This window comes from Macrobrachium rosenbergii, chromosome 4 (assembly GCF_040412425.1).
Source record: "Macrobrachium rosenbergii isolate ZJJX-2024 chromosome 4, ASM4041242v1, whole genome shotgun sequence".
In the NCBI taxonomy this organism is placed as follows: Eukaryota; Metazoa; Arthropoda; class Malacostraca; order Decapoda; family Palaemonidae; genus Macrobrachium; species Macrobrachium rosenbergii.
In genome coordinates this window covers 59,829,261-59,849,098 of record NC_089744.1, presented here as the reverse complement: position 1 = coordinate 59,849,098, position 19,838 = coordinate 59,829,261, and the positions used below count along the sequence as shown (strand labels likewise).

At 35.3% G+C, this 19,838-nt stretch overlaps 2 protein-coding genes across 13 annotated transcripts in view; one reads left to right on the top strand and one right to left on the bottom strand.

Moving 5' to 3' along the window:
• LOC136835035 (T-complex protein 1 subunit gamma-like) overlaps nt 1–19,838 on the bottom strand; it is a 772,440-nt gene that overhangs the window by 282,553 nt on the left and 470,049 nt on the right. The window lies entirely within an intron of this gene.
• Nucleotides 1–19,838, top strand: part of vari (MAGUK p55 subfamily member vari) — a 197,224-nt gene that overhangs the window by 148,619 nt on the left and 28,767 nt on the right. The window contains exons 1-2 of one of the 11 annotated variants that reach the window (XM_067098083.1): nt 7,843–7,869; nt 11,375–11,780. The exons of 9 other annotated variants lie outside the window; for them this stretch is intronic. In XM_067098083.1, the coding sequence (XP_066954184.1) occupies nt 11,679–11,780 (102 nt within the window). In that variant the 5' untranslated portion in view covers nt 7,843–7,869; nt 11,375–11,678. Of the gene's footprint in view, nt 1–7,842; nt 7,870–11,374; nt 11,781–19,838 lie in introns of those variants that run through there. One more of the 11 variants, XM_067098074.1, reaches the window with a different exon arrangement.

Here is a 19,838-nt window from a genome sequence, read left to right as displayed (position 1 = left end):
TCAGGAAGTACACATAAATATAAATCACAGATAAAAGTAGTTGGTCCATGAGGTCTTGCAGTCTCTAGCTTTAAACTGATCATAATGGACAGGTAACGTTAAACGTCATGCAGATAACTGTCTTCAGCTTAACTGGGAATTAAAACGAATTCGTTTTTCCAGTCGAATGACGGAATATACAATGAGATCTAATGAGTATTCATAGTCACTTCTAAATGATATATGATAGTGACCCTTTTGTACTTGTGGGTCGTGGACGTCAAAAAGTATGTCTCGAAGTGCTGAAAATCAAAAGAAAATCTCCGTAGTTTTAAAATTTATTAAATAAACTGAGTATGAACCCAGTTTCTAACTCAATTATCCAATGAGTAAATGCGATTGTTTGGATTCCCAAGATGAAAGCGGCCTATGAAATTAGCAATCCCCCTCTCTACCTTAATATTCTTATTGTGGAAAAACAACCCTTGGTAGTATACGTGTGAGAAATTTGTGATGGAAGGTTTCCATGGGTAGAAGAATTATAGTTATAGCGACCATTAAATGCAGAAAACTCAGAGTGTGCTTGAATCAATATCTGTTTCACGAATATATGAACTACAATGAAAAGCTGCTTGATTCTTATGAAAGGTTCGTAAGATTCATGTAACGGAACGTTACATGAATCGTTATTCTGTTTGCAAAATAATTTTAATTTAACCCATTTCATTTTACCTGATAAACTTACTCTAGCCTAAACTGAATCCAGTCTAGTTTCCATTAATATTAGCTAACATTGCCGCCAAGTATTCAGTATCTTTCGTCCGTGGAATTACAATAATACACGTTCACATTAACGTTATAGGGGCTGTTAAGATAAGATTTATCATGGGCTCTATGAAGGGTTATTCATTTTGCCAGGCACAAACTAACACTTGTGCATACTGTATATAACTGGAGTAAATAAACAAGTGAATAAAGGATAGAATTATTTATCCGGATTGATGGTCAAAATAACCTACAATAGTGGCCTGAGATATTAATGACTTATGTACAGTACTTCGACATTTCAAACACTTCTTTTTTTTTTTTACTGTGAAGATGGTTGACCCCTTCGTATTTTTACTTGACCAATCCCCTTACTTAATAATTTATTCAATCCTCTAATCATGCACAAAACTGAAACCCTTTTTAGACCCCGAGTCATTGCGCTATAGTTTCCTACATGTATATTTTGCGAATTTAAATTCCTCGGGAAGGTACCTGTGTGACCAAGACAATACAGTTTGCTGAGGGCAGGGAAATTTTCACAGAGAAACTTTTTGTTTATTGATTCTCAGAAAAGAATGAATGCCCACTCGAATGTGACGATTAAACTCCTTTACACCGAACGTGTACAGGGAATCTTTAAGAACGCTCCCACACAATCAGAGAAAAATTCCTTATCGGTCTCTTCATCAAAAGAGAAGCTGCTTTCTGGGTAGTCACCCTCCCCCTTTAACTATGTAAACAGAGAGGGTGGGGCGATTTAAGGCCCCTAGAGTTTGCTCTGATACTAGAGTTGTACGCAAACAGAAAGCCGAACTGTAACATTTTTATCGTGTGGAAGTAAGGGTAGGGATTTGAGATCGGCCATTATGCTTTGAGTAGAAGATTGCAGCACTGTAAGACTTCTATTGAAGAACAACTAACACACACACATATGATAATGCAGTGAAAATGTGTACCATGCCTTCCTGTTAACCTGCGAGATAAAATGTTTAGATATATCTTATAATTCATTGGGTACTCCTCTCTCAAATGTTACTGTGTGAATGGGCGTACACACGTACTGACGTCTATGTATGAATGTATGTATGTATATGTATGTGCGTGCGTGCGTGTATGAGAGAGAGCTAGAGACTCGGGGTCAGGTTGTACTTGAAAAGCCTACCCAAGGGCCTACGTGCTGTTATACACTTCACAGGATGCTTGGAATTCCGTTTAACACGTAGGTATCGTTTCTTTGTGTTCTTCACACACCTAAATTAGGATTTCAATAAACGCACGTGATAATGGAGGGTTTTAATTATCCATGGGAATTAAACTTCGTTTTACTCTTTTACGTTTGTTAATATTCGACATTCTGCTGAGAATATTTTCAGTTATAAAGCACTCCAAGGTTTGAAGTTAAACAGTGTTTCAGTACGCTTTCATACAAAAATCAAGCTGAAGAATTCTTATATAAATTAAGACAGTTTTCGACTCAGAATATATATATATATATATATATATATATATATATATATATATATATATATATATATATATGTATATATACACATATACGTATATATACTGTATATGTATATATATATATGTCTATAAATGTGTTTGTGTGTGTCATGGTAAGAGTTACAATGGCCTCCCAATTTCTCGGTTTCTTCACACTTTTTTGCACACAGCTGTCATTAAACAAAGCCTTAGATGCCCAAGAAAAGACTGACTCCCGTGATAGGACTCGGGTAACCCATTTGGTCAAACTTAGGTTACCCATAACGAATTGTATAAGTCTACTTCCGGCCCCCCCTCCACCTACGCATTTACATATATTTGTCGAATTCAGAGATATTTTACTAGGGCTGGAATAGGCCCACCCTTCAACATTGTAGTCATGTTCCAGCAGGTATTGCTTATTCGACAGATAAATGTAGGTTGACCCGGAATAAGTATCTCTTTGTAGTCGAGATGTTAAGGGAATCTCACTGACATCGAGAACGGGTCAGAGTTTTTTCATGTGGGTCTTAGTCTTTGTGGTGACAAACGTATCCTAAAAAGTGTGAAGAAACCGAGACGTTAAGAGGTTTTTGCAGCTATCAGAAATCATCCGCGCGTAGACACACAGGCACACACAAACACACACACACACACAATATATCTATATATATATATATATATATATATATATATATATATATATATATATATATATATATATATTGCATATTCTTGTTATGATACCATTGAATGTAAACTTCTTGTTAATGAGAAAAAAGGGTAAACTTCATTAATTCAAGTAGATTCATGTTTCGTAGATTAACAAGTGCATGTGAGTGAGTGTGTATTCATGTTCTGAATACCATGTGAGCAGAATGATCACATAACCTTGATGAATTTATTAAGAAACAGTATCCCTAAAACCTGTAACTCAGATTGATTATTATTTCGTGATTACCAATTTCCAGTCCGAAGAATATACGTTATCACGCTAGACGGCCTAAATAAAGTTCTTTGACCGGCCGTAAAGTGAGGACAGGTTTTGTTTAAAGGGACTTTCACTTCTTGCCCCTTATTGTTTACGTCTAGAGCAACAACGTTGCTCAAACACGAGGGTGGATACGTTATGTCTGAAGGAGCCTTTTGAGTCACTAAATGTCAGTAACAAATGACTTGCAAGTATAAGGTCGGTATTGAGTCTCCTTAGGTAACAGCATTCGCGGGCACGACACATTCGCATGAAATTAGATCAGCCCAGTGTCATTGCCTCTCCAGTAGTGAGGTGATATACTCGTACATCGCTAACAGATCGTTTTACATAACACCTATTTGGATGATACTCCAGTGGCAAACCCTTCTCTAAGACACTGCAATATGAAGTGATGATGAGGCGACAAGAATTACCTTTGGTCATTGAAGGGAAATAATGATAAAATAAAGGAAAACTAATGAATCAAAATAGTATTGAATAAATCAACGCGCCAAGTAAATTTACAAACTAAAACAAATGGTTTAATTGATTTTGATTAATTATGAAATATAATTTACGCTCTCACTTATGTTACATTCCTCTATGCAATGCTTTTTGTTGAACTGATTTAGCTTCATCTGGATATGATCAGCAAAGGACGATCCTTAAAAATACCTAGGAAACGTGGTCCGTTCGTAGCTTTTTAAATGACCAATAGAACTGGTGATGCAACATCTTTCTTAAAAGTATACTTGTCTTAAAAGCTTAGAATCAGTGAAAACAAGCTGGAGATTAATAATGGAGCGGAAGTTAGTGTTTGCATAAGTAAGCGGACTTACTTATCTTCAATGAAAAGATAAAACTTTTTCGATAATTTACAAAAGAATTTCACCCTAGTGGTGCATTGTTGTGCAAAACAATAGTTTCTTTCCTATTTTATTGCGTAGTTTTTATTATTTCCGATTTTACAAAGGGCATTTTAATTTTGAAATATTGAATCAGTATTTATTATCATTATTTGTAATGTATATCATTATTTGTAATGTATGTTTCCTAAAGAAACAAAACGAAAAGTAAGTTTCAGCAGATCAAAATTCCAGCAGTTAAAAATCATATCAATGATCTCCGACTTGGCCACGTTTTTACCATCGACAAGTGTTGTGGTTAGATGAAAACAACAGCGAGAAGACAATAAAAACAACTCATTATTTCAGGTGTTCCTATTCAATGATTGAAAGCAAAAGAACCGACCAGGAATAAATACATATCAAAAGTCATAAACTTGAGTTAGTGATTGAATTTTATACCTTAGCTGATCTTCCGAACGGGATATATAGAAATACTTGAAAGGTGAGCAGTTCGGTGTGCTCTACTTTCATCGTGCCATCACACAGAACGGTCGGTTAGAAACTAAGAAAAAAAAAACAATCCAAGATTAGGCAATAATACTCTGGTTTATCTGACTTATATTACTTTTGTGAGTATATTTCTGTCTGTAATTGCTTCAATGCTTTCCTCCTCGTTTTAAAATTTTGTGCACAAGGAATTTTGCTCTGTAGAGGATGGCATAATTCCAGTCTAGATTTGTTTGTATATATTCTTACTTCTTTAAGTTAGTGAGGAACATTGTCAATGAATGTATCTCAAAAGAAAATGGTGCTGGAATCAAATATTTTTAGGTCCATTAATAGGATACAGGCTGGGAAAATTAAAAATGGACACTTTATATTCCCGTAGAATTCACAGCAGTCTTGCCGAAAATAGTCTGTTTTTTGTCGTGAATCCACTTCTCTTGATATGATCTTACATACTAAATATGACGAGAAGTAAGTTTTCTGCTTTTCCGTTCTTCTCTTTTGACTGGAAAGGGATGAGCTGAACGACTTTCCAGCGTTTATAAAAAATGGACTTTCCTTTGTCACACACTTGATGGAATCTTACTTTTCGGTCGTGAAGTTATGTCTGTCCTCACTTGGTATATATTTGCAGCCCTTACTCATTCGCGCAGAAGAGAGAGAGAGAGAGAGAGAGAGAGAGAGAGAGAGAGAGAGAGAGAGAGAGAGAGAGAGAGAGAGAGAGAGAGCGTATTGCAAAGGTTGAGCGTGAAATTATCCATTTACTGAGTAAAGCAGGAAAAATATTTTAGAAAAAGTGTTGAATTTTTAACTCTTGCCACGAATGTATTGTGTAAGCTGCCTTTCACTTACACTTGGACTCTTCTCTGTCGATAATTGTTTTTGAGGTTACTGTTGGTGGATGAATGTAATCGAATTTATTAAATCGGTAGTTTTTACGGGAAATATCCTTTTGATTTACAATAATCTTACATGTTAAGACAATTGCCAATTTTTTATTTGTTTAATAATCTTTATTTATAAGTTGCAGTCTATGAGAACACCGAATTTAGTTTTTCGTCTCCTCCAGCAATTTAGGAACAAACAGTGACATTTTATAGAAATGACACGTCAGATACTTGCAAATTATACTCGAAGAAAAATGATATGGACTAACGGTTAGTAACGTGCCTACTCTGGCGAGCAGCTTCCCTACTAATGTGGCACTTATCTGCTAATTGTATGAGGCATTATTCCCGCAACTTTAATGGATCCTCTTCTGCATTGTTCCCCAAGCTGGAGTTTGTAATTTACCTCCCGTCTTGCCACTAGTATGTCAGGTGCACTGTCTTCCTCACTGTCCAAAGGCCGCCTTTTTATGACACGGAGCTTCTGCGGAACACTTATTTGGAAAATGGAGAGCTCAGGGTCAGCCGCTGTGATTAAAGCAATCTTTAATCTACCCTTCAAAATTTCCTTATCCTGTGTGTGCTTAGTCTTCTGAACTTTCATTGTTTATGATGCTTCTCTATATATATTACTACTTTATGCGTTGTCGTTTATTTTCTTGTGAAGGTGGGCTAGATTTGACATTTTCTTTCACTAGAATTCATTTTTTTTTTTTTCGGATTTAAGCACAGTACAAAACAAAGTAAGGTCTCTTTAGTGATGGGGTTAATAATTGTGATGTTTAAAAAATAGCAAGCTTACATAATAATGGGAATTAAATTTAATAAAAAGAGTTGATGCCAATGAATTTTGATGAATAAATCTCAGCGTGGATGCACAACCTTCACCTGTTGAAGGAAACAGACTTTCATCTTTTCTGACCTTTTAGATGTATTACTTAATCAGAGAATTTTGTATGCTCGTACTTTCTTGATAACGTCTGGCAGAATGTTCACATTCCGAAAGTAATCATGCGTTAGACCTTTCACGTAAAATGACGTCTTCTAGAGAGTTTTGTCTCACTTAACCCTGTATTGAATATCATGCCTTTCGGCGACCGATGATCCACGTAATGACATTTCGGTTGTCACCATTTTGTGTGGAGGTCATGACATTTTGACAGCCTTTCGTCAAAAACTCTGATCACATTTTTTTTTCTTCCTCTTCGTTGGATAGAAGTACATCATCGCAAATCCTTGACTGATAAACGACAGAGAGCACGCAATAGTAAATTATCTAGTGTCACAACAGCAAAGGTCATTAGCAAACGAAAACGAGGGAAAATGGTGGTCATGTATCAGAGAAAGATTAACCTATCAGTAGGAAATTTAATGAAGATTATCAAAGAATTGTCGAATTTAAGTAAATTTTTAACAATTTTACTCATATTCTATCTCAACAGAATTTCTGTGACATTCAGAGACTATAGCAAGATGCTGAAATCATGTTCAATTTGACGATACCACTGTTGCAAATTGTCCCTTCAATGTTATTAGGTTTATGCTCCCTGTTTTACCGGCGACTTTTAAGGTCATGTAATGTATCTATCCCAACATATTCCTATGCTTACTCAAGTACCATAAACCCGACTTTACGTATCAGCCATATGGCGAGTGTGTGCGCATGTGCCAAGAATACCTTCCAAACTGGAAACGGAATGACGAATCCCATTGACTAGTTTTGCGCAGATCAAGACAGAATCGTAATGCAAAGCAGTGTTCAAGCAACACATTTGTATCATCCAAGGACTGTGTCGTATGATCCTTTCCCCCCCCCCACCTTTCTTAAAACTACGCCCATTAACATCGATTTGACACTCAAGTCTCTTTGAAGGTGTAACGAATATCATCTATCTAACCCACAAACGCGTCTTCTGTATATCCTAAAGGGAGGGAGGACTGGTTGTCGTTCACCTCACACCGAACTTAACAAATGAACCGGTTATTAGATTGTGGGAACGGGGGAGGAGCCCTTATTGAGTTGGTCTTGGCTGTGCCAAGGCCTCCTGGGACGCGGTTCCCAGTTGATCAGTTGTCACTTCCTGGGAGAATTAGAAGGGGGAGTGTGGAAAGGGAGTCAACGTCGTCGTCGTCGTTTAAAGTGTAAACGTAGTGATTTAATCATAAGAATTCCAGAGTTATAAAAGAAAGTGAACAATGAAATTATGGAAACTAAAAGACAATGACAATATCGGAGAAATGAACAGAAAACAGAATACGCCGTGGCTATTTAAAAAATGAGGAAAGAGAGAAACGGAAGTGCAAAAGGTTTATAATTCCAAGAGTGACCACGGAAGTGATTCTTCTGCTCTCTCACTCTCACTCGCTCAGCAAAGCACTTCCATTAGGGATTACCATCAGTACTGGAATAAACTCCAAGCTGGACGTGTGTATGCGTGTGTCTAGGGCAGCTTGGATGGCTTCTGTAGACAGGGTTTTGTGGTGTACTCATATGAGCTTCAGGGCGGGTGCTGATGCTGGTAGCAGTTCGCCCCGCACGGCTATTAGTGCTAGTGGTGCAGACAACAGTCTCGTAAACCCAGGTTTTCCCTGGCAGTGGTTACACGAATAGAAAGTTCCATGTCAGCGATTAAAGAACAGCCTCTTAGTGGATTTGTTGGCATATAAATTATTTACGATGATATGTGCTTGCAGTTTTTATTGACTATTCTTAAGTTTGTGGATTAACCTATTCTTTAAACTCATAAGACTAAAGTGTTTGAGGTTATTATTGATCGCAATTATATGTGAAAGAACTTGAGTTACCGTCTCTTTAGTTTGGGTTTGCTGATATGCAAAAAAATATAAGTTTAAAAAAGCAATGAAAATATAATAATACATAATTATACAGCATATGACTATATATTTACTTAGCGTACGTACATTTGTCGTTTACGTAAGCTTGTGAATAACTCATAAACACTATTAGACATACACACATATACGAGTATATGTGTATGTATATGTATATATATATATATATATATATATATATATATGTATGCATATATATATATATATATATATATATATATATATATATATATATATATATATATATATATATATATATATATATATATGTATGTATACATAGTCTTACTGTAATGTAACAACGTTCGATGAAATTTAAAAGGGCAATAAAGTCAGTTAATAGAACCATGTAATTCGATTGACTACTGTCTTCGTTCCCTTTTTTTCGTTTTTAGTTTCAAATATATTATATATATATATATATATATATATATATATATATATATATATATATATGTATGTGTGTATGTGTGCGTATATATGTACAGTATATAAACGCACGTATATATAACGTATATTAATAAGTGTATACAACTTTTCTGTTGCTTCATTACGTTTTATATCTCCTTAAGGTTATCACCCTCCATGTTTTCTTGGCACTATATTTGCCAACGCCAAAATTGGTGCAGGTATTCCGTTCTATACTTATCCTAATTAGCCTTTTAACACTTGTGCCACAGTCAAGGGAGACCATTAACACATGTGTAATGTTTTCAATATATATCGGGAGCATTCAGACATTCCTTTGGGCGATTTTTGTTTTGCTTTTGCTTGTAACATTGGTTCATATATGTCAACTATTAACATTTGCTGGATTTGTTTGGATTAAACTTTAAATCTCGTACCATTGTGTTGTCGGAGAATTTTTTTTCTTGTATAAGGACCAGGAAAAGTTGACGTCTTTGCCATTGCAGGTTCTGTGCAGCTTTGCTCTTGGGAAGGATGATTATGCACGTGTTTTTTTAATATTCATATGAGTCAAACAGGTTTTAGCTTTAACACAAAATCATACTGACTTTGAAACGTAAGCGGAAATACTGTTGTGAGAGTGAATAAAAAAAAAAAGGCGAGGACATCTGAAATAAGAAAAATGTAACTAATACTCCCTTTCTACCCATATGTATATGCATAATTTACGTATGTGTTTATGTATGTTTATATATATGTATACACACATATATATATATATGTATATATATATATATATATATATATATATATATATATATATATATATATATATATATATATATATATATATATAGCGTTTGTCTTTTATGTCCCAGCACAATGTTGTACAGTGTTTTAGTTGATGATCCAACACTTGATGCAGCTTCCTGTTTTCGCTCAGGAGTAGTTCTCTTTGTTTATTTCCCTTGCATCTCGGATCTGGACAGAATTTATAAACGAGAAGCCCGGAACCCCCTGAATTTCGGTGACTTAATGGGTTAAAATAAATTCCACCTGTTACTCCCTCCATCTTCCATTTTGATGTAACAATCTTATTTGTGGAATTTTAGAATAGATGAGCCTTTAATAGCCATTCTAAGGCTTCGCCTGTCAATAAAATATTTTGTGAAAATTTATCATTTAATTAAAAATGTGAAATATACCAAAAGGAAGTCTTTGTTAATTCTCGTCAGCTCAAATAATCAAGATTTGCTTTACGTTTTTATGGTGCTTTTATGATTCTTTGGCATCGATGACCTTTCTGTGACGTCAGTTGTACACACCAAAGAATCAGTTGATGAATTGTATGATTTTTATCATACATCGCTGAAAGGCATCGCCTCATGTCAGTAACAATACAATTCTAATTAACTTTCCCATTTTCTGCCGCTCCAACCGCTAATTTTTCTATCGGAACCGGTCCTTTCTCCTCTCAGGCTACCCCTATGCTTCTATGCTTACATATACTAATTTCCTGACTTTATTTTCCTCCAGTTCCAATGCTATTCTTCTTTCAAGAAGCAGTTTTTTCCTTTCTTCGGATTAGAACACGTACTCTATATGTATACACATATATATGTATATGTACATATATGTTATATATACATAAATATATGTATATATACATATATATGTATATGTATATTTCTGTATACACACACACACACACACACACACACACACATATATATATATATATATATATATATATATATATATATATATATAAACTGCATAGCTCATGTTTGATGTTTATGTGTGTATACATATATATGTATATGTATATGTATATGTATATGTATATATATATATATATATATATATATATATATATATATATATATATATATATACACACACATATATACACCCACACACACATAAACATCAAACATGAGCTATGCAGCTTTTGGACTTGAGGAGACAGAATCCATAATGCAGTCTGCATGTGACTGCCTTTCTTGATACGTCTGGGTTGCTAATTGGGTTGCCTGGAGGTCTATGAATCATTGGGCTTTCTTTGAAATGTGGAAAATTTGTCGATTTTTTTCTATATATATATATATATATATATATATATATATATATATATATATATATATATATATATATATATATATATATATATATATATATATATATTATGAGTATATTACTGCGTTTGTGTTTTTGCATTTTTTCTTAAATCATTTATTAATATTCTGCTATGTGTAATAAAATCAATTAGTGATAATTACAAACATTTTTAAATTAAATGAATTAATTATTCAATATCTTTGATGGTAATAACTTACATAAATTTGATGGAACGTCAACAGGAGATGAAACCTGTAGTGAATAACGTATTTCCCTTCCATTATAAGTTAGTGAATGCAGGGTTAGATCGCGAGGTTTTCCTCCTAATATTAGGTTAAAACGCTTGGTGCAGATGTTTTTGTTTTGGCCAGCATCACGAGTATATTTGGTCAGTGAACCGTGGGATCTGTCTGTTTGTTTCCAACCAGACAAGCCATTAAAATATATTATAGAATAGAATTAACCCCTACTCACCAATGTTAGTTTTACTTTTTAGTGTTAGTCGGCTTGAATTTCTATAACTATAAATTCTTGTATTTGTCGTAATAAAGGAACCGTCAAAGGAGGAATAGTGTAACGGCAGTTGTATAGATACTTTGTATACAGATTCTGTCAGACTCGCGGGTAAGGACGTCTGGCTAAAATCCTTCGGAAGAACAAAATGAATATTTCAATGGAATTTTGATAGAAAGAAAGTGATAAGTGCATTATTAGAGTAAAAAATGCAAGCCAGTGTCTATTAACACAGGCAGAAAAATACTAGAACCTCTGGTGTGACAAAGTTGATTGTTGTGCGCAAGGAGCAGTAATATAGCGGTTTCCGTCTGTGGAATTGCCGTGTTTGTGTGTAATGCCATGTTGAGTGTACTTCTAGAAACAGACAATGTTCTTTACTTGATTGTGAAAGATCCAGTGGACGCGGAGGAGGGAGAAGAAAATGACGTCGATTGTCAGAAGGTGAGTTGAAGTGGGTCCCTTGGTGATGCTGTGGTGCCAAGATGCGACTATTTTTGTGGCTGGAAGTGAAGCTGTTTCGACTATCATTTATGCATGTACTGTTGTGTCAGAATGCATTATGTATTTATATATACCATCTGTGAAACCAGGTTATAACCACAAACTCCTTATTGAATATGGACAACAGGAAGTAGATAACATTTTAGGATTGCTAATGGAATTCTGATAACTATGCTCTTGCTAGGCTCCGTCAATTTCTTTTTTTATATTAACCCATACTTCTAATACTAATACTGCTTTACTGAAGGAGAGATGAAACTCTTCTGACAAAGGTGTAGTAGCAGTCGAGGTTTACTGAAAACGTTTACTAAAAAGGTTCTTATGGTATTTGAAAGGTGAACGGCTCAGCAGTGATATTGGTGTTACTTTAGAACTTTCGTTTCCCGGCGCGGTCCTCTTTAATTTTTGATATTGTTGAAGTTACTCAAGCATCAGATCTGGAGAGCAATATATATGGATAATAGAGTAGAGTAGAGTGGAGTTGTTACAAATATGACGATGATAAATTTGCCCTGAATGGCATATTCGCTCGTAAAGCAATTTTGCATTACCTTTAATGAACGATAAATGAGATATAGTTAAGTATTTTTTCTACAGTAACTTAAAATCAGGATATGACATGCATTCTCTCAAGTGTCTAAGAAATTCTTTGTAAGATTATCCTCAAGGTAAACTCTCTCTCTCTCTTGTTTAGATCTTCCAAACAGTAAAACGAAGCTAATGAGTAGAGGACTTGCATTGTCACGCCATCTTGTGTGTGTTCTTTTAATGCATTACGACCTGCTGAAGGTTATAAAAAGGCCACCAAAACCCTGCCGTTCCGTCTTAAGAGTCTAATTCTGTTCTTTTATTTTCTCTTTCTCTTCTGTTTATCGTCTCTTTGCTGAAAGCAAGACTAGCAGTAAGACTGGTATTATTTTGATAAGGGTTTTTATAACTTAACCAAGCAGAATATTAAATTATAATTTGGAATAGGGCGGAATATATATCAGATTTTTATTGATTGTAAATTCAAAACCAGCCCTTAAAAATGTGGATGGAGCAAATAAAGTCACATAAAAACAGGAGCGGATGAATAGCCAAATGACTACACTTACGGTCTCTTATAGCGACCTTTTATTGTCATAATAATTTGAAATCAGATATGCAGTATAGACCCTTAATTGCAGTTACTTATATTTTTCAAGTAAATTAAATAATTTTCATGTGACATTTAACATGGGACACTATGCAGATAAGTCATTGGAATGATTTCCAAATCATTAGTTTCCTTACCAATTGATGTGATAGTCTGTTACGTATTGATTTCTCGATATATATGGCCCTAATTTCTATCCTGTTTTCAGTCGTTAAATTAGTGGTCTTTTTTGTGCACTTGTAACTTAAATTGAGTGCTGCAGTCTTCATTTTTTAAAAAAAACTAGAAAGGGGGGTCAGACTGCTCTTTGGTATCTTGAATTAGTATAACAGAAGATTGAAATAAATTGGAATCATGTCCGCATGGTTCAGTAATTTTTAACGGGAATTTTATTAGAGATACCATGATGTTTGCAGTGATGTTCAAGTCTATCAATAAGAATGTGATGAAAATGATTTGAAAATTTTCGATGATACGATTTATTGTTGAAAGTTCTTTCACGGTTAATGTATGTACAATAAAGGTAGATTTGTTGACTCTGTCAGTTTCAGATTTATAGGAAATTATTTAGGATAATATATTTTCTACTATGTGAGATGCTTTTGCATGAATAATATTATAATACGTAATGCCTGGCAATTATCTCTGAATTGGAATTTTATGCAGCTCCGGAGCCTGATTTATCAGTATTCATGGGATGAAGACGAACGCCGAAAGGTTTCATAATATATTTTCAACGTATTTTCTTGGAGGAGATATCTGAAGAGAGAGAAAGTATCAATTAAAGGCCCCAACTCGGTGGGGTGACGAGTACCTCGGTGAGGCCCTCCCATTTTTAATCATTTGATGGTACGTAGCTTGAAAAAGACCCACTCGCTCATATCTGTTTGATATTTTTCGTTTCGTGTCCCGACCTACTACAGTCGAATAACAACCGGGTACACGATTCATGGTTTAATTCAACAAAGGCGCAATAACTTCAGCGGTGTGTCACGATTGCACAATCCTCGGCCTGGGATTCGAACCGGGTCGAGCTGGTTTTCACTTATATCCATTACACCATGAGAGAGAAAGAACGTGCCTCTAATCTGTTTTTTTTTTCAGTAAGCTATTTGAATTACAAATCTCCTGCTTTAATGTTGTAGTACTTAAATTGAACATAATCAGTTCGATTCATTCTTCACGTGCGTCATCGTCTTAATGATATATAATGCTTTCATAATATGATAGACACATAACAACTTGTACAAATGTTGCCAGTTTAAGTTCTTTTATTTTAGCACCAATATTATGAATGAATTAATGTATAGCACATTTATGTGTCTTTTTCCTCTCAGCAAACTTTTGGTGTTAATTTTGGCCCTTAAAATTTGACAATAAATTTGACAAACTTATTGCACTGCAACTTGCCTAGCACTCGATATTTTCTATGATCAGATGGTGTCAAAGAAATTATTCACGTGCTACAATTTGCCCAAAGGACCCCTTATATCTGGCAACCATCATCTTATGCAGTGTTATTACGTTGGTGAAAATTCTGATTAAAGTACTCCATTTCCTTTCTTGGATGATGGTACAGAAACATATGCTTCCTGTGGGTTGAATAATTATGAACAAGCGTAGGAAATGCAGAATATTTACCATTATTTTTGACGATGTATTTGCAGTGTCATTCATTACCGCTTGGTACACAGTTTGTCTTCTTAATTTGCTGTATTTTAAACTTTATAATTAATGTTGCTTTTGTTTTGTTCTTGGAGAATGTAATTGCTTTACCTGTCTGTCTCTCAGGCGAAGTTTCTTATTTTAATAAGATGTAAACTTGAAGATGACCTGGCTGACAAGGTTCTGCAGTTAATGAACTCGGCGTGCCGTGCTTCCTTTCATTAGTGTATGTGGGCCATCCTGCTTTCACCTCTTCTTGTTGGCATGTAAATAAGGTATCATCACTAAAACTCCAGTTTATTTTCATTCAGTGAAAATAAGTGTTATAGAACTTGCATAATTTTCTTATTTTGCTACTTTTAAAAATTTTCTCTTATAGTATTATCTATTTTACATTTGATAAAATATGTCATTGTAATACTCTCACATTCATTTTCATTTTTTTAAAAAGAACAACTGACTTTACACTGTATTTACATCAGTGTATATTCAGCTACGCAATAAATTTTAAAATCAGAAGCAAACCCACGCAATATGTGATACAAAAATTATACAAAAATCCAAATTTAGCAACACCCACCCAATTCGAGAACAGGCGACAACAAACGACCAGACACGACCAGGAACATACATGGCGCCAGTTGTTTGTGTAGCAAAGTCACACACATCCAGAGTTAAGCGAAGTAGCCTTTACATTTTACATGAGCTTCGGGTTCCATTGAGGGTCACTCGGGGCGGCGGCGAAAGTACTTTTACGTCGCCGTCACTTCCGTATTGCTACAAAAGTTCAATTTTCTTTCCCTTTCCGTTAGAAAGTTTTCCACTTCAATTTGGTTCAGTTCGGTTTTGAGACTCCTGTACTTGTTAGAGGAGACAACGGGAGGGGAGGTACGAAGGACTTCATTCTGGAGTATCTTTTTTCTTTCCACGGAAATCGAATATTGTTGGAGATTTTTTGAGGGAGAACTTGTACTTCATCTAACAGTGGAACAGTGAATTTTGTGCTGCATTTGAATATATTATGAGATAACTATCGATTTCTGGATTGTAAAGATAATTTGTAAATGTTCCCTCCCTTCCCTCTCTCTCCTTCCCTTCATCAAGGTGTGTGTGAGTGGGCGAGGTGAGTGATTGCTGTGTCCCCAGCAGAACCCTCCTCCTTCATGTACGGTATATAATTTACCATTGATTTATCGAATTACTTTATTGTGTTTGCGCATTCTCAATGGCAGCTTTTTTTTCAGGGCTTACGGGATAATTTTCGTCGTTGTATCCAATCGGTCAAGACATGAGTCATTAATTTATGTAGGAGTAAAAAAGCGGCCGCTGTTTATTCAAGCTCAAGTTAGGCGTTTTTTTCCTCTCTTGCTGTTCATTTTCTTCTTAATAGCGGTAGTAGAATCAATAGTCGTGTAGTAGCAATGACAGCATTTAGCATTATTAACAATGGCATCTTAGGTAAGAGTGATGACACTTGCAGAGATCGTATGGCTAGAAACAAGATTAAATTAATATAAATTAGGTTCTACATATTACTACGAGACCATACGCAAGGGAATATTATGTTTACATGATGGACATACTTCCGAGGTATTTTTGCACATTGAGGGGGGTCTTACAAGCACCTTAATTTAAAGTTAGGTCTGTAAAATACGTTTATTACTTGTTTAAAAAAACTCGAGTTTTTTCTCCGACATATGCCACTGTATGCAGTTGTAGACTTTGCTGTTTAGCTTTGTTTTTGATGGGGCATTTATTGGAGAGAGCATGGAAATTCGGTTGATGAATCTGCTTCTGCTTTATTCTGCTGTCAGTTTGCGCGCCAACAAATATTAAACCTACTTCAACAGTCATTGTCAATGCTGCAGCTGCAGTTCTGCTTAAAGACAATGCTGAACATTATTCTGTTGGAATGCCCTTTCCTTCCAGTTTCTTGGAAATGCAAATACTGTTGCGTTCTAATGGTATGGGATGATGGAGACATCTCGCTATGCAGTCTCTCTCTTTTTGTCTCTTTTGTACCCAATGTTGTTATTTTTCAGGCACAGATACTCGTCATAATCAAGCTTAATACAAAAAGAAATGGCGATTCCAAATTAAAGTGGAACTTGGGGTTGGACATTTATTTTTGGCATTTAATATTAAAGCTATAATGACCGTTTTTGCCTTTTGTATTTTATACTTTCGCAATGTTAGTTGTACCTCTCCCGATATCGTCCTCATCTCATCGGCTCTGGTTCTTGTGTTTAAGCAGAAGTTGTTTATTGTGAAATCTTTAATGTTAAATTGACGACTATACAACCATTAATCACTTCTGATTTCCACTACTGCTAATAGTGGTTGTAGTAGGATTTGAAGTTGTTCCACATACTTGCTAAGTGACTGATGTTCATTTTCTTTTATGCTATTTTATGTCTTTCCTTTCTCCATAGCCCTCTCACTTTACTCCCATTACACCAAGTAACTAGAAAAAGTTATGTAATAACGTTGATAAAACTATATATATATATATATATATATATATATATATATATATATATATATATATATATATATATATATATTATATATATATATTTACATGCTGTATATATGTGAGTGTGTGTGTGTAAGGCTTATATTTAACAAATATAACTTCGTATAAGATAGTCTATTAGAGTGTAATATAATTTTTTCCATGAAAAGATTAGCTTCGGAATTCGTCGAAGACTTGAATCCTTTAGATTCCTTACTGTTACTAAATAAGTTTTTAGTTTCATATGATTAGTCTACAACCAGGGTTTGTTATTTATGCATTATTCCAGTAATAGTTTCTGCTGCATATACAATCTTGAAGTAACATTTTGTTACTTTTACAATTTGACCTGACATTTGATTTTCTTTTGTCAGCAAGAGAACACCTTCATAAAATTTCATTACCATTTTAAATTTTGGAGACACATATGGGCCTTCATTTGGTTCATCAGAAGAACCCATTTTTATGCGAGGTCTGCAGTGTCATTGCCATTTCCAGAATACAGCATCTTCATAAAAAGCACTCGGACCCTTTCAAATGTCTTTCTTGCTCTGGAACACCAGAGACGAACCAACAGAGGAGGTATATGTCTAAGAGGAGGGAGACTGAGGACTAAGTAGTTGTCCCGAGTTCAGAATACAAAATATTTTCCAGATAAGTCGGGCGGAAGGTTTTCATTCGTTTTATCTCGTCCTCAAGAATAGGGTGGGAAGACAATTCTGATTTTTTAAAAACTTTTGATAAAGGAATAACGTGATTTGCAAATCAGTGGTAAATATAGCTATAAAATTGGGGACTGAAATATGGTAGTTAGGCCGAATGTTGCGATGTATGCTTTGCTGCTGGAAGTGTAGCCATTTTGATTTAAGAGTAAATATGCCTATGTTCTTTGCATTATTAAATAAAAGGAAGTAGTGAGAGAGAGAGAGAGAGAGAGAGAGAGAGAGAGAGAGAGAGAGAGAGAGAAGGTAGGATGTGACAGGCAATGTTGATAAGTGTCTGGGCGAAACCCTGTTTTTATTTTCTTTCAACATTTTACCATTGTTATCGTTACGGTAGTCTGCACCGATGAGGTCATATTACGGGGCTGCTTTCTCTCTCTCTCTTATTACTTTTATGCATGATGCTTGTACACACTCATACACAAGTACAAGGACGAATACACACACACACACACACACGCAAACATACACACAGAAATATATATATATATATATATATATATATATATATATATATATATATATATATATATATATATATATATATATATATATATATATATATATATATATATATATATATATATATATATATATATATATATATATATATATATATGTATGTATGTATCAGGAAAGTGAAGCCGAGGAGAGATTCTGACAAAGCAAAACAGATACTTGTCGTCAGCAAATTGAGAGAGAGAGAGAGAGAGAGAGAGAGAGAGAGAGAGAGAGAGAGAGAGAGAGAGAGAGAGAGAGAGGCTAAGGAGGTAATAGCATTAATAAGGAAGGAGCGGAGAGGGTGGGCCACGACAGCCAGGAGAAATTTCGGAGGCTTCTGCACAGGGTCCTTACAAGGTCAGAGAAGTGGCTAAAGGCTAGAGATTAAAAAAAAAAAAAAGTTGCTATTTCGAGCTGCCCAGTTAGATGCATCCCCCTGCCATAAACGCTCCTCCTGTTAAGCAATATGAAGACGCTATAGCCTATCCCACAAGCATTTGGGCAGCTGCTGGTGGCTGACTTTGGCACGTGAATTGCGGAAAATCACTTGAGCTCTAAAAGGCTTGCTTCTTCTCTCAAGGCTTCACTTGCGGTATGACAGGTCTACTACCGTTTCATCGCTGGACTATGTTTCCAAGTCTTCACTAACAAATTTCTGATGCTGATAGCGACCTTGCCGTCTCCACATAACCGTATTTCATCACCCATTACTGCACGGCCTGTCATGTTAGCCATTCCTATTCCTCTAGAACGATACTGTTAGTTGTGTTGAGATTGTTCCTCTACCTTATGTTGACTCTCCTAACCAAGGCCGATGAAGACAGGTCAGTCACTGCGTAGGTACAGGCGAGAACCACTGGCATTGTGACGTCACACGTGCGGAAGTAAGCCTTGGTCTGTAACTTGCCCTTGCATCAATACATTACGCTAACATGACAAATAAGTGCTCAGTATATGAGTGCCGTTAAACATTGAGCAAAAACAAAAGAATGAAATATACAATTCATACATTCCCAAAAGAGAGAAAACATCAAGACCAGTGAGTTAAGTCTGCCGACGTAGTGATATAATCAACACGGAAGCTACTTTGTTATGCTTCTTTTCCTTCAAAAGGGAAGACTAGGAAGACGATAAGAAGTTTCGACTGGTTGGAATCCAAAGTTCAAAATGAGTAAATTCATTTCAGTTTTGTTGTGGGACAATATTCTATTAATTTCCATTTCAACCCACAATTTATAACCGGCTCATGCGCGCGTTTCCATCCTGAATGGAGAAACACGAGAATGATGCGGAAGAGCTAATTGGCGGAGAGCTTTAGATAATCATTCAAATTATTCCATATTTTTCATATCTTTCAGGTCCTTTGCACGAAGAAAATATTTCTAGAATGCATGAAAGAGCAAATATATCAAATTACTTCCGGATCACATACTTTAACAATATTATGAAATCCACTA